The sequence below is a fragment of the Melopsittacus undulatus genome, chromosome 7, assembly GCF_012275295.1.
Source record: "Melopsittacus undulatus isolate bMelUnd1 chromosome 7, bMelUnd1.mat.Z, whole genome shotgun sequence".
Classification (NCBI taxonomy): domain Eukaryota; kingdom Metazoa; phylum Chordata; class Aves; order Psittaciformes; family Psittaculidae; genus Melopsittacus; species Melopsittacus undulatus.
Genome location: NC_047533.1, coordinates 53,193,706 through 53,210,127, shown reverse-complemented (window position 1 = coordinate 53,210,127; position 16,422 = coordinate 53,193,706). Strand labels below are relative to the sequence as shown.

General features: G+C 40.5%; 1 protein-coding gene across 5 annotated transcripts in view; it reads right to left on the bottom strand.

Annotated features, from left to right (window-relative positions):
• NPNT (nephronectin) overlaps positions 1–16,013 on the bottom strand; it is a 47,516-nt gene extending 31,503 nt beyond the window's left edge. For 3 of the 5 annotated variants that reach the window (XM_034064872.1, XM_034064876.1, XM_034064874.1), the window contains exons 1-3: positions 15,841–16,013; positions 14,364–14,464; positions 5,607–5,657 (exon numbers count right to left, since the gene is read on the bottom strand). In XM_034064872.1, the coding sequence (XP_033920763.1) occupies positions 5,607–5,657; positions 14,364–14,464; positions 15,841–15,911 (223 nt within the window). In that variant the 5' untranslated portion in view covers positions 15,912–16,013. The remainder of the gene's footprint in view (positions 1–5,606; positions 5,658–14,363; positions 14,465–15,840) is intronic. The other 2 variants (XM_034064873.1, XM_034064875.1) reach the window with 1 other exon arrangement.
• Between the last annotated feature and the right edge of the window lie 409 nt (positions 16,014–16,422).

Genomic DNA, 16,422 nt, shown 5'->3' with positions numbered 1-16,422 from the left:
CTTCCATGAAATTTCAACTGCACTTTAGAGAAAAAACATACTGTGGAGCTGGATACAGTTAGATAATAATTACTCTTTGCAAAAACACACAGCACCATGGGATCAACTTGGTGTGAAGTGTTAACAACTCAGTAGCTGACCCTGTGGCAATTTTAGTTTAGTTGACTTCAACATCTTGGTCCCTCCCTCAATTGCAGATTGTAAATTAGAAGCAGCTCAGAGAGAAAAAAGATCTCACACTTGAAGATGAAAAACCTATAAAATTCAGTAATGAAATAAGACTTTCATGTCATTTAGAAATGAAAATATTCCTCTAACTCAGAAGCTCGAATAGGTCTGTACTGGGAACCTGACGTTTTGCTTAATTCTTTTGGGTAACCAAGTAAGTCAGATACTGTACCAGAACAAAAACTATGTATTAGCATTTGTTAAAACAGTATACAACTGTCTACAGATATAAAATTTGTAATATAGGCCATGTTATTAAATCAAGCGATCTATAGGATCTTTAACAGATCATCTAGTCCAATACATCTCAACATAGCTCCAGACTGTGCAGTATTTAATGTCATGTATGACACATAGGTGGCTAAATCCTCATCTAGTTTACCTCCTAGTCTCAAAAGATAATGAAGAAATGTACTTAAATCATAACAGATCTATTCTCTGTTTAAGTCTCCATTAAAGAAGATCTCAGCCCTTCAGCAGTCTACAGCTCAAGAATCTACACTGCCACGAGGAAGAATTTACAAATGATTGCCAGCCACTATCCATAAAGCCAAAGTCATCTCAAAATGCCTTTTTTTTGCACATTAAACAGGCATTCAGAAACCTATGTTTGCTGCCAAACACCATACTTGAAGAAATCCTGTCTATTAAGAGTACATTCTGTGCACTTTGGCTACTTAAGTGTTAGGCATCTTATTTATACACGGCTGCTGAAATGCATATAGTGTTATAACTGAAGGATTTCTATACACAAGAGACAAGCACTCTGCAGTAAGCTTAGCAACATCTGTAGCTCTGCCAACACCACAGGCTTTTCCAATCAGGAACCAAGCCACCCTCACCAAACTGTGTATCTTCCCATCAACTTGTACAGGGCTTTGCAGGGTGCTTAGGACTTAAGAAGCATTCAGACAAGTCTGCACATCTGGCTGGGGTTCCACCAGGAACATTGATATGCCCTTGCTGCTGGCCTCTACCAGAGCCACCTGGCCAGAGAGGCAGGCTGGCTCAGGCTCTGCTGCCTGCAAGTAATTCCGTCTCGACAGGAGCTGCCCTTGCACAGCAGCAGAGATACACACACACTCACTGACTCTTGAAGGGTTCAGTTTGAACATGGTCAACAAAGAAATCCAGGTATAAAAATAAACTAGAGCCCAACTTTCAGCATTTCTTTTAATAGCAGGCAGTTATTTCAGCTGTTTGGTATGAGTCTCCGCATACACTGTGTGTGCTGATGTGACTGGGGTTTTTTTCTTTTAATTTTCCACTTTATTTAGTTTGTTGCAAAATTCCAGACACAGTATTTTAGTTGCTCTGCTCACATGGAATTTATCCATTTCTTTAACACAACTGGACTCACAAGTAGTTGGGAAAAAAGTCTCTCAACTAATATCCTCTGCATCTTGACAATTTTAATATTTCCTTAGAACTAACTACAACAACCAATGGAACATGACTTCCCTCTGATCAACCCACATTTACAATGACTGAAATAAGCCACATCCATGGATTTGAGTCTGCTGTGTAACACTCACTTAAAGAAGCAGGAAATGTAGACAGTGGAGAGTTACACCAGGCTGAGAAAGTACCCTTACACACAGGGCAATGAAGTCCAGAAGATAGGAGTCTGAAAAGCTTGCCAAAAGAGAAGCAAAACCATTCTACTTTTTATAATAGTAATTGCTTTAAACAAAAATTAAAAGCACACTTGTATAGACAAGTGCCATTAAAATCTGCATTGCTGATTTGTTGTTGAATCAGTATCAACAAAGACCTACCATTCCTCCAAGGATGTCTCTCTGAAAGCATTTAAACTGGCACTCCCATCAGATAGTAACACAGACTGAGATAAACAGAAAGAAATCCTAAGCGCAACTATTTTCATCTTCAGTTGACTGCTGCTTATTCATCTAGGCCACAGAATAAACTACTACTAAACTTTCAATTTAGCTTTGTTGCCCAATTCATTCAAGAGACATCAGCAAATAAACTCTGGTCTCATAATGATGCATTTCAGTTTGATTATTTTAAATTGTTGTTTTCTAGCCAGATACAAAGACTTGCTCTCTCTCAGTTCCCACCAACTTTAATGGAGTCAAGCAGGTATCCTAAAGCCTTTTATTTGACCATAACTCTAACAGAGTTCCTTTTCTTTAAGGTTGGCTTTTTCCTCCAAAATAAAATGAATACCCCATTTTAAGTCTCTCTTAAGCTTCAGAACAAACTAAACTTCCTTTAAAAATTACACAAGGAATTGAAACATGAATGAGAAGTTTGAGTTTAGGGTTGTTTTTTTCTTTTTTTCCAGGTGTGGGAGAAAGGAAGGAATAACTTCTGGTGAAACACATGTTGGCTGTTAGCACACATTATGCTTGTGTAAAAGCCAGAAGCCACCAGTCTTCCTGACCCCTAATAGCTGCTGGTGATGTCTGAGAATGACTCAACTGTTCTGAATTATTAGTTTTTAATTGTTGCACAAATACAACAAATGAAAAACACATTCAATCAATTCTCTATGGATCTATAATGCCAAGTTTTAAAATTTCACCTGTATTTTCTCCTTGCATGCAATCCATTACAATTGCTTATTTCTTGTTCTTTGCATTTTCTCTCTTCCATGATGCCCTCAAGAGGGCTTCATTAACAGAAGCTTTCCTCAGAGTCTAATTGCTTTTTCTGCATCCCTCCACTCAAAACTGCCTCAAAATTCCAGACTACAGATGTCCAACCTGCCCCTGAACTTCCATTTTCACCCTGCTGAAGTCTAAAAATATGCGTAAGAGTACCTGTATCTTAAACAAACTATGCTGACTCTCTTCCTGAATGGCCTTGCTTCTGCTCTCTCTTCCCAAGTAACATATAGCCCCTTATTTATTCTGACACTAAATCCCAGCTCTTTAAAATTCAGTTTGCCCAAACACAGAAAGTAATTTATGCGTTAGCTCAGAGATGATTACATACTATTCAGCTTCACAAACATTTACTGGATCCTCTTACACTGCTGAATGCAGAACAGACTTCCAATCTTAAGCTCACTACTTACATTCCCCCAGTGCCAACTTTATAATAAGACTTGCATGTTGGTGAAACAAGCTTTCCTCTGTGCTTCCTCCTTCACCTGAAACTGGCTTCCTTTTTCCTGTGGTGCTAACAGACCACAGCCTCCAGTTCTATACTTCTATTCCTCAGCTCCCTTCAGCTCATGTCTGTCTCTATTTACTTTTTGCCATTCTTTGCAAATTATGCAATTGCATAAACATACTCAGAAAAGTAAACCTGCCTTATTCACAGTGATTTTGATCTACAATCCCAAAGGTATGAGCTAATCTGTAAAATAAATCATTGCAGCTCTTTCAGAGTTACATATTTCTTTTTGTTCAACTACATACGAACACAGGAGAATGCATAAAGCTTAACCTACCGCAGTTATCAGTAGGTGGTAAAAACATGTCATACCCATAACTCACATTACAGAATTACTTTAGAAAAAATAACTTTGCTTCCCAAATAAATGTACCAGCAGTCACAGTACACATCTCTGTAGAGCTTCATAAGCCTGACTAGGGCAACAGGGTATTCATTTTCAGATAATTACATATGCAAAACATTCTTTACTCTATTTTCTGAAAGACAGTAAATGTCCTTAACCAACTTCTGTTACTAGAGATGATAATATCATCAGATAAAATGGCAGTATCTCATGCCTGTATATTTCTTCATAAATTACTTCTACTTATTTGCAACATTCATCATAACAAATGTTGTCAAAATGCATGCCTGAGCTGCCATCTAAAAGATACAGTGCCATTAAGTAAGTGGCTCTCAGTTTTTCATGCATATCTTTGCCTGGGTAAATCAGTTACTCAGTTTGCACAAGATTCTGGTAACAGCACTTTAACACGACAAACTGCAGCCAGTGTGGGCTATTCAGTGCAGTGAATTCTTTGCTTGTCTATGACTGCTGCCAAATGTGTTTCTAAACTGCACAGACCATGGTTCATGAATGCCTTGCTATTCAGAAAAGCACTTGAAAGCATGCATAACTTAAGCATGGGTAATACCGAAATCAATAGGTCTTAACAAAGCCAGTGAAAGTTAATCTTATGCTTATGCACTTAAATACTTTAAAAATCAGTGAAAATTCGATCTAACAGAATGCAAAATTTGAAAAGCAAGTAGTATTTCATGCTTCACCAATCTTTCAATGTTTGCATTTCAAATACTTCATGATATTTGCTTAAAGAATGGTACTCTACAAATGCTTGCTTGCTACCCGAATCTTTCTGTGTGTCTTCTGAATTCCAACAGGTAGAAGCAGCCTGGGTTTAGACTGGATATAAGGAAGAAATTCTTTACTGTTAGGGTGGTGAGGTACTGGAATGGGTTGCCCAGGGAGGTTGTGAATGTTCCATCCCCGGCCGTGTTCAAGGCCAGGCTGGACAAAGCCTTGGGTGACATGGTTTAGTGGGAGGTGTCCCTGCCCATGGCAGGGGGTTGGAACTTGATCTTAAGGTCCTTTCCAACCCTAACTATTCTATGATTCTATGAGTCTATCTCTCTGTGTGGTGGTAGAGGACAAACTGGGTGCTACTGCTCTTTTGTTTATTAGAATTTAACACTCACTGGCTTCAGCAGAGTAGCTTCCATATCATAATAACAAAGCTGACTTTCAGGGACAGTTGAAAGGCTAATTGCTTTGCTCCCTTTCTGAAGACTGGTACTCCCACCACAGGGGTATGTAAACAAGACAAAGGACAATTCCTAAGCAGCAGCAAACTACAGCCCTGGTTACCAGTGTAAGCTAGTGATGATTTCATTTTGCTTTAACATGCCAGGTTGTACACCACTGTAGAGTAGGGGCTGTAAAGTTTTCCCTGTTGTGGAAATGACAGCCTGTAGTGGAGGTGCAAATATGGCAGTGGGGGGCAATAAGTGCTTCAGCCATCCCAAACTGGCCTCCCACTGCATATGATTCAATACTATGAAAGCAGATTGGGTCTCCTAAGTGTGACAAGTTGTAAATATGATGATGGGAGTATAAACAATTTTCAGGAAGGAAAAAATATGGCCTGGTGCTTGAGGGTAAAATAAAGAAAAAGGAGAAGAGTGAAAAGGGAAAAGTGCAAATTAGAAAAGTATCTAACTGGACAGGTGGCTGGGATAAAACAGCCCTGTTGATTTCCTTCCCCCACCTCATCTTCCCCAAATCAAATGTTTAAAAATAGAAAAAAAAAAAAGAAAAAAAAAAGAGAAAGAACAAAAGAACATCTGCATCTTCTTGTCACGTATTATAGTTATCATGTAAACTGATGACTTAGAGGCCATAACTCCAAGTCACAATCTTGCCAAAATTATTTGAAGAAATATGTTCAGCTAACCTTTGGGCTGGCACCTTAGGCTGGCTATTCTCTGCCTTAAGACGTAGAACGCTGCAAAACAAATATCCAAAAAAAGAAATTCCAGCATTTTTTTTATTATTATTCTGGAAGGAGGATGGACTTGGCTGGGGTTTTTATCAACTTGTTACATTCCTGGCGACTTACACACATTCAACATTCAGAGTTTTTCTGAAATAAAGAAAATTCTGATACACATTTAAAAATGGAAATACCTTACATCAGTATTTCATCATGAGATTTAACAAACACATTCTGATACAAAAGAGAAATTAAATATAATGACGTGATGCTATTCTTATTCAATCAACTATGGAGCTACACTTTGTCATGTTTCATTTGGTACATAGTTGTAAAAATTCTCATGTTTCATGGCTTAGGTTCAATGTTTTCAACCAAACATAAATGCTTTTCTTAAAGAGACAGTATCTTTTCATGTAAATACAGGTATAAATCAATGCTGAATCTCCACACAGCAAACATAAAGGGCTAGCATCTGGATGCTCATTTGAGAGTAATTAAAATTACACCACTTATAAGTGTCTGAACATCTGCAACCAATAAACATGCTTGCATGTAAACTTACTGGCCATTTTTATAATGTTTAAGTTGTGAATGTCACCTAAATTATAACTAATGCTTACAGACCTCTTTAGCTCTTATTACCATATGAAACTAGATACGCTACAAAAGTTAAATAAGATTGAAACACATTTATGTTTTGGGCTTATTTTCAATCAATTGATATGCCAATAAAATGAATGTTAGAAGCATAGCTCATTAGGCTATACAGCCTTATTACAAAAGACTGGAACTTAAGCAACAGCATCTCTTTGTTATTTAAGCAGTATGTAACCAACACTTAGCGGTTTGCTATGCTTGCAACTGATATTGGTTTAAATAAGTTTTAACCAGAAGTCCATTAGCATTTGCTGTAGTGGAGAGAGGCTTCCGAAGTTGTTGCAGGGCTTTGAGAGAAGCATCAAATACAAATACACTACAGTTGGGATCAAATTATGTTACAGCTGAGATTTCTTTGGAAAAAAATGGACTGCAAAACTATTATTCTATGTATGCAGTGCAGGAGAGATGCAGTAGGGGAGTTAAAAAGGATACTGTATCTTTAACGTAGTAAAGTCATAACTGCTTTAAAAACATAAAGCTGCAAAAAAAAGAAAATACAAAAACAACTGAATAAAAATAGCAAAACCTCATTTTCATGCATAGCAGTATTGCAATTCTGTATAAAAAGTCTTTTCTTTGAAAAGTACCAGTGATGCACAAAAATATTGGTCATTTTATAAAGAAGCAGACATGCTGTATATCAATATTAATTAAACATTGGCAACACGATGCATTAATACAGACTGCATTCTTAAACCGCAAATTCAGTAACAAAAACTTATTCGGTAACAAACTTACTGACTTTAGGAGGTTTCTCCTACTGGACCACCCTCCTATATTTTGTGACAGAAAGAAAAGAAAGGAAAGAGAGGAAAGGAAGAGAAAGAAAGGAAAGAGAGGAAAGGAAGAGAAAGAAAGGAAAGAGAGGAAAGGAAGAGAAAGAAAGGAAAGAGAGGAAAGGAAGAGAAAGAAAGGAAAGAGAGGAAAGGAAGAGAAAGAGAGGAAAGGAAGAGAAAGAGAGGAAAGGAAGAGAAAGAGAGGAAAGGAAGAGAAAGAGAGGAAAGGAAGAGAGGAAAGAAAGAGAGGAAAGAAAGAGAGAAAGAAAGAAAGAGAGAAAGAAAGAAAGAAAGAGAGAAAGAAAGAAAGAAAGAGAGAAAGAAAGAAAGAAAGAAAGAAAGAAAGAAAGAAAGAAAGAAAGAAAGAAAGAAAGAAAGAAAGAAAGAAAGAAAGAAAGAAAGAAAGAAGAAAGAAAGAAAGAAAGAAAGAAAGAAAGAAAGAAAGAAAGAAAGAAAGAAAGAAAGAAAGAAAGAAAGAAAGAAAGAAAGAAAGAAAGAAAGAAAGAAAGAAAGAAAGAAAGAAAGAAAGAAAGAAAGAAAGAAAGAAAGAAAGAAAGAAAGAAAGAAAGAAAGAAAGAAAGAAAGAAAGAAAGAAAGAAAGAAAGAAAGAAAGAAAGAAAGAAAGAAAGAAAGAAAGAAAGAAAAAGAAAGAAAGAAAGAAAGAAAGAAAGAAAGAAAGAAAGAAAGAAAGAAAGAGAAAAGTTTTTTCATGGCTCCTTATTGACAAAATAACGAGTTTATTTTTGCGCATCTTGGACTATACAGAATTGCCATTTCCACTGAAAGCATTGTTGTGTGCAAGAAACAAAAGTCCTAAGCAGCTCATGGCCTCTCCTCCCATTGATGTATGGGATGATTTATATGGGTAAACTCCCATCAACATTGGTCAAAATCTTTCTTCTAGGCATCAGAGAGCACAGCCACCTCTTCCTCCCCCTCCCACCAACTTGCATCTCTGTAAACAGCTCTGCACGGTACAGATACATAGCCTTTAAGCTCATTAGGAGAGGAGCAGCAGCATAGACACTGTTTCTTCACAAGTGTTGTAAGAAGGCAGCAGCATGCACAGTTCTCAGCAAAGCATTTGGTTATGCCTGCATCTGCTTTATCAGCTTGTACAAGCTCCCATGTCCCTCTTGTAAGTCCTATTACAAACCTCCTGAAATCATGTGCTTCCCACTAGGTTCACCTAAATCTAAATGTTAACCTGACACCCTTCAATTTACATTTTTTAATGATGCACTGCCAAGAGGAGGTGTAAACTGATGGCTTGACTTCCACTTTTACTAATGGGCTATTTTATTGTATACCTTCTTGAATGCTCTGTCCTTGAGCTTTTAAGCCAACTGTCATCATTTAAGCTGCCAGGAAACTACTTAGCTGACCTCCTCTGGTTTTGCTCCCCTAGGTCAAACTTCAGTATATGGAGATAACCACATGGAGTTACAACAGATGTATGCTCTGACAGAGCACACTCGTCTTCACAATTCCCTCTCAAGACAAACTTTATCGACTTTGCTATTGTTTAATGAGAATTCAATATTGAAATGAGTGAAGTAATCAAGTAACATCATTACTTGCAAAATCCATGTTCAGCGGGATTTCATTCCCATTAAGCATCTTCTGTTGGTTGAACTTTCTGTCCACCAGATAAAACCTAAGTACCCTCTGCTGACTGAGGATCTGACAGCAAAGCTGCATTCATTTAAAACCGCTGCAGATCCAACCTTGGATTTTGTACATACGTGAAAACAGCAGAAGGGACCCTTTTTGCCATCACCTCTAGCAAAGGAGTTGTCCAAACTGTAACACAGAATGAGAATTCAAGATGGTTTATATTGCTTTCCTGCAAAAAAATTTGCTTGACCTTTTAAATCTATGTTAAATTTTTGTTAATCTTTCTACAGTTCCTGGCTGTTAAACTGCTGCTAAAATTTTGAAGCAAAAGGCACCCTATATCTTTGTTCCTTGACAACATATAACTAGCATACAAACCAATTACAAACAGACATGCAGCCAAGTGCAAAGCAGGTGTATTTTGTACACAAAACACAAACACATGTGGAAACCATTTTTATAGTTTTTGAGAGAACTACAGAGATATTTGTAAGCCAGCTAAAAGCAAGACAGGTGGACCATTAGTTTTAAGAACACCTTTCAGGAAACCAAGATGGATTAGTGGCAAAAATGTCCATAAAACCCCATTTTTCAGATAATCCCTAGCATGGTCTGTTGGAAACTGAAGAACTTCCACTTTAATGCTGAAGAATAAAAAGCATCACACTACTTCTCACAGGAGTTTCTGCATGAAATGGGTGTATCTTTTGTCCCATATGTTAATGTTCTGATAGGCTAATGAGGTTCCAGAGCTCACTATGTGGGTATATATTCACAGCTCATTTCTGTACACTGGATTATCAGTGAGGGTAGGTCAGCAGTGGTCCCAAGGACTTCCCTACTGCTTGGCCCACCTCTGACCAAGCAGAAACACTTGGACAGCAAGGCCCAGATTACCCTTTCCTTGAGAAACACTCCAGAAAACAGCCATCCCTGACAGCAGAATGCTGTCACAGACATCTCATTAGGGGGAGGACATGACAGGCTTCAGCAGGTCTCCTATACTACAGTAGCTAGATCACAGGAATAGACGTAACTGTTTTCTATTCTGCAGTTGACATTTCTCATTCAGCCCTACCACTGCAGGAAGTTCTGTTCCCCCAGGTATGTCAAATCATGAAAATTAACACTGAATAACATATTTAAAGAAAAAGGGGGAAAAAAAGATAAAAATTGTTGAATGAACTTCCTAAGGCAATTTTTTTTTCTGCTGGCACACAGAAATGTGTATTTGTGCAAGATGTGTGCAATGATGCATGCCCCAACTTGGGTTTCCCTGTATGCTTTAAAACCGATTAACTGGGTACTGGGTTAGGACAACACACTCAGTACACAGATGCAGTTGCCTTACAATGCAAAAGGAATTATGAATTAAAACTGTACCATTTTCTGCTCTTACCAAAAAATGTTCTGTCACAAGAAGTCAAAACCCTCTACTCAGAAAGAAGAAATCCAGAAGAAACTTTCTACCCTCACTTCTGCTCTGGGTTATAGTCTTGCTGTGTGCTCAATAGCACATAAAAAACACAAGTCAACAGCCTTATTTTTACATATATATCTACTTTATCAACATAACATTTTTCACAGAGGCAGGCTTTTGTGTGATTACTCCCACCCACAGGTGTTATTCCCACTACCACTTACTAAGGTGCAAGTAAACCCCAGAAGCTGGATTACAGCATGGGATTTTGGACTGATTTCAACTGGGATATTTAATATCTGACTTTAAAGGGCTGATACTGTGAGTCCACCAGTGTAAAGGATGAGCTTTACCAATGAGCAGGGTACTTTACATAAAGTAAGAGTTGCTGCTGTTAACATTTCTGCTGTTTCCAAATTAGACTTTTTACACTCAGGGTTTAACCAATAAACCTGGTTTACACACCAGATCAAAACCTCAGAAAAGCTGCTTTGCTACATTAGTGATGAGATATATCCCCAGTTCCAAATCTAGATTAGGCCATTAAATAAGTGTGGATGGATTTTCAATGTACAGGGACTAAGAAATGCCAATGAATTTGAGTTAGGTTTGTTCAGCCCCTTTGAAAATATGCCTATTTTTATATCAAAGTGGATCTAGCTGTCTAAAACTTGGATCCCACTCTGGTGTTCATAACATGCAAGAAATAAAGAAGAAAATAAACCACCTCATCCAACCTCCTTCAAAGTTCTTGATCATTTCAGTCAGAAGGACACTTAAGTGCATTTGCTGGAACTGGAAAGGGCATTTGGGAAGGCAATTTCATCTCATGGAAGAGAGAATATTTGTACTAGCTGAGATGTTACAGCTGACACTGACAGTTTACAGACAGATCAGACCTATATGCACTTCCTTACATGTACAGGTCTTGGTGTAATTTGTTAACAGCAGACAGAGAATGTTTTAAAGAAGAGTGCAAATTAAAGGAGAAATCTGATTTCAACTTCTTCCTACATGTTTGTAAGAGTGGAAAGATAGCTGAGTTATGCTGACTTGTGTTACCAAGCAGCAGTAAGCATGATTGTGTTCTATGTGCACTCCTTTGTCAGTCAATGGAACATAGAAGGAATTGCTCCACATTTCACAAAAGCAAGTTTAGATAACACAGTTCATTTTCCATTTGCAACTGTATGGATGGGTTATGGATGGAGGATGAGGAGCAACAAGTTACCAATGCTTAATGAGTTATCACATGGCAGCTGTGCTACACTGCTACCCTGTTAAGAGCTGACATATACAGGCTTAAACATCTATCACAACTAAACCATTACCTCAAATCTCACAGTTGGTTTAAACTAACACACCTTTTTCCTCAATAAATGTGGGCAGAAGGCATGCCCACACATGTTTAGTGGAGCAGCTCAGCTGGACAGCAGAGTCTGTATCCAGGTATATTAACTATTTCCACCCCATGGCTCATTGTGGTTCTAAACTGGTACAACCCTATCACATACCAGAGCCTGTATTCTTGCTACACTCTGGCTCCAGCATGGCTCTTACCTTACATTTGTTGTCAGAAAGATAAATTCAGAGGTAATTAGTGCCTACACAGTAAATTATGCTTGAGTAAGCAGGTGAGAGTCCAAAGGTGCTGTAGCACTTGCAGGCATACCAAGGATGGCTCAAACTAGTTTGAGAAAACCAGTTCAAGTTTACTAATGAAGAGCTCAGCATTATTGCCTGAGTATTTACAGCTCTTTTAGACTCACTTGTACACTGGGTCTCATCACTAATATTTAGACCTGACTTTACACATGTTTTCATTGTGTAAATACAGTTTACTCTAGAAATGGCAAAGAAAAGATACATCTAGTAAAGAAAGTCTGACATGCATTTATGTCATCAATTCAGGGACAGGATTAGGAGGTATGCCTTCCTCCATAGAGAAAATGGGAGAAATAATCGTGTACTTGGGCCTTTGTAAAAACACTCAAGTTTTCCTTTGAGGCCAGGAATGCTGCCTTCTGTGCCAGGTTAATCTTTCATACTGAATGCCACATTCCCAAGGTGGAGAGTTGACTACAGATTTTCTGTTTGGCTGCAAGCACTAGAAAGATTCACTTCAAGCACTAGAGAGATTCACTTTCATTTAGTGTAATCTCCTACTCTGTGATATGACTGGAATTCTCACCACCCACAACTGGGGCATATTTTCTTGCTTTATTTTGCCAAGTTTGGCTGCCATCTGAAAACTAGAAGGAGCTTCTAAGTTTTTGATAAGGTCTTTGCCCAAATATCTGAGACTCTTCTGAACTAGTGATTCAAAAATGATCAGCACCCATTATGTTAAAAAAAATGGGAAAAATAATGCATTCAGACACCTAAGTGATAACTGTATTCTTTTGAAAGTCTGGTCTCAGCTACTGGAAATGACCATGTAAAAGCTGTCTCTGCAATTCTTGGAAATGTGCAGAGCAAATCTGTGAATAATGGACTAAAATGCAGTGGAAGGAGGTTAGAATTCACCCAGCTTTAACCTTAAAAAACAAAAAGAGCATTTATGATATCTGAAAAAGTTTGCGCTAGAAATTACCCCATTGACAAAATTCAAAGAATAAAATATACTTTTTGTGTAGCATTACTTTTGTCCTGTTTTCAACTTTTAATTATGAATCTTTTGCTTGCATCACTTTTGTTATTGCTGTCTCCCAAGATCATAAAAATGCAACCTCAAATCAGACTTGGTAATAGCGAGAAATTGACTTCCAGCTGCAATTTATGGTCACAACACAGGCAACAACTTGTGTAACAAAAGGGCCACAGAAAGACCCTTTTAAAGTTTGGGTTTTTTTTGGGGTTTGGTCTTGTTTTTAAACAATGTGAATTTTTGACAATTGCCAATTAAGCTTTTCTAGCCTCAAGCATTTAAATGCTCAATGATTTTCAAATAAAACTGCATTACAAAAGATGGACACATATGCTACCAGCTCTGGAGCAGCCTCAATAAACCTACTTCACATTCTCCTTCTTTCTCTATCATCATTATTCAGCCCAAGGAACTGACTACTTGGTACCAATCAGAGCCCTAAAAATCAAAACGATTCATGGTATGGCCTGAGAGATACCAACCTGAGAACTCTGCATTAAAAACCAGTATCAGGTACATTATGTTCTAGAAGTACTTTATTTACATACCTTTTTTTAGCAGTCATCTTATTAAACATTGTAGGCTTTTAACACACTTGGGAAGAAAAAAGCCAGTCTTGCTGTTTACAGATTTGAACAAAACCTTTGCTGAGAGTCCACAGTTGAATTGCCAATGTTATTTCTATCTTTTGCCTAATATTTGGCACCTACAGTTACTGCCCTGCAGATTAAGAAATGACAGTATTTAATACCTGGCTTATTTAAAAAATGACTTGGCAGAAAATTATCTACTTTTCAGACATTTGTATCTCAATAAAATAAAAAAGACCAGTATTTATAGGTACACTCCTGCAAAAACTTAGGGGATATCGCTCATATGTGCACTGTTACAAACATGAGCAAGTGTTCCTGATATCAAAGGCTGTAATTTTAACAAGCTGAGGTCTCTATGACACTCCTAACAACTTTAAGTTCTACACAGTGCTAGCTGCCACCACAGAATACCTTTTGAAGATACAGTTAATGATGAAGACTTATCTTCTTAGTTATGCTGCAATCATATCAAAGATTCCAGACAGATGTGAGAATTTCAGAGATGCTTCTCTTCACGTGTGACCCAGTAAAAGGATGCTGTCAGTTGGCTTTATTCCCTTAATTCAGGGTTACTGAAAGAATGTTTGTACTTAATACTAACTGGAACATTTCCATCAACTTTCTCAGTGAAATATCAACAGCTTGGTTTCCTTCTTGGACACAAATATTCTTGCCCTGCAGTGCTTGTAACATGACACAGTGTAGTGTTACGTCAGGCTACTAGACCAGATCATGAAATGAAGCGGAAACCAAACAGAAATCCCCAAATTCTCATTGCCGCAGCTAAAGTTTATCTTACTCAAACACAATGATTTTCAGTACTGCTCTTAATCACAGACAGAATTTTAACATGACAACATCCTTCTAAGTCAGTCAGGCTCACACGTGCAAAAGCCTAAGCCCTGTGTTGCAAGGATGTGTGTGAACAGGTGAAAGAGGTGATGAGGTGTGTACAAGCCTTCTCTACAAATGACTAGAAGCCCCAGCAGCAGTGATACTCACGTTGGCATTGTCCCCAGGACAACCGGGCCCAGCCCCAGCAACAGTCAATTCTACTCCCAAACCGACACAGTCCTGTGGAGGAGACCATTTGTCTGGGCCACCTGAGCGAGACAGTTCAAAACAGTCTAGTGAAACATTTTCAAAGTAGCTAAAATTATTTTAGATTAAAAAAAAAAAAAAGACAAACATCAGCAAAAATCTCCCCTGCAAGTCTTAAAAAAGACCAAACCAAAACAAAATAGAAACTGCTTTAAGCTGAGCATATGATATTTCTATTATTAATAGTTTGTTCAGTTAGAAGATGTAAACGACGATAGGCAAAAGGGAGAAAAAGGTAATTCAGGTGACTGTAAAGCCTGAAATCACTGACGTGCTCTGCAGTGTGCTCACTGCTGCCGCTCCCAGGCTGGTATTGAATAATTCCAGAAGTCTGAAAGGATTTGTAAATTGGAATAAACCACCATCAGAAAGTTTCAGCACTAGTTTATTTCACAACATACGGCCAATTTTTCTCACTGAAACATTAAAGGGGAAATAAAATCAAAACAAAAGTTTCCTGAACTGTTGAACACAAATATAACAGAAGAGCCGAGTCTTCCCTTGTTCCAAGGAAAAGACACCACAGTCCCAAGCAATTACAAAGTATTGACATAAATCGTTAATGCTTTTTAACGACAAGCTGAAACCCACTGCCTTTGAAGAAAGCCCAAAGGGAATCCCTGGAGGGGGGATCTCGCTGCCCGATCTGTCCGCACACACACACAGAACCAGCACGCCGGCTCCCCGCAGCACCATGCGGGGCTCGCTCGCTCGCTCCCCGGCCCGCCTCGCAGCCGCTCCCTACACCTGACACGCTCGGCACGACCCAAGAGGCACCCGCTCTCCGAGCATCCATTTTCACCTCGCTTCATGTTAAAACTTGAGTTGTGATCTTCACCATATTCTATTTCAGTGCCTCGAGGCGTCAATAAACTGATTTTATTTTCACAGCACGCAAAGTGCTTCGGTTTTAATCCTTGCAGGACGTGACCCCACCAGAGTAATAAACGCTCCGTACTTGGGCTGCCGAGTAACGCGCGGGGACCGGCCGGGGGGCGCGGGGCCGAGACAAGCCGTCAGGGAGCCCCGGGAGCGGCCCCGGGTCCCGCCGGACCCGCGCCTCCACCTGCGGCCGGCCGGGGGATGGTGCCGGGCGGCTGGGCCCCCTCAGCCAACCGGCCGCACCGCGGGCACCGCTCCTGGGCCGGGCGGGGGGACGGGAGTCCCGGGACCGGTAACGAGCCCCCCGCCGCCATTTCGCGCCCCGGCGGTGTGGAGGCGGTCAGGAGCCCGCGGGACGTTACTACCGACGGCGCCCCTCGGCCGGCCGGGGGTGATCCCGGGCTCGCTCCGCTCGCCCCGCGGGGCTCCAACCTGCCCGAGGCAGCACCAAGTGCGCGGCCAGCCCCGACCAGCGCCCACGGAAGCCGGCGCCTACCTCCTGTCAAACTCGCCGGCCGCCCCCAGGGAGAGGCAGGATGCCAGGAGCAGCCGCAGAGAGAGCTCCATGGCCGGTGGCGGAGGCGCTCCCCACCGCCGCGCTCAAGGCGGGCCGCGGGGTCCGGCTGCGCTGCCACAGCTCCGAAGCGGCGGCGGCTGCGGCGAGCTCCCGTCCGTCTGCCCGCCCGCCCGCCGCGCTGCCGGGCGGAGGAGGCGCCGCACGGGGAGCGGCAGCACCGGCCGCCCCCAGCAGGGGCGCCCGCGGTCGGGCCTCCCGCCTGCCCGCTGAGGGGAACCCAGCGGCGAGGGTGAGCTCCAGGTGCAGAAGGTGGTGCGGATGAGCCCCCGCTCCTGCCGACACTGGCCGGGCGAAGCAGAGCTGCGGTCTGAAGACACGAGGATGGGTGGGCTTTGTTCTTATAAGCACTCCGAGCTGGGACTTCTCATCAAGTAGGGCGGCCACCCACTGCTCTCTGCGAGCAGTTCACAACCAAAGCCAAGAGCATTAAGATTTGACTTTCCTGTGCCAACCAAACTTCCCCCAGAAAAAAAGCTTTTCGAAATAATTACAAGGTGTATG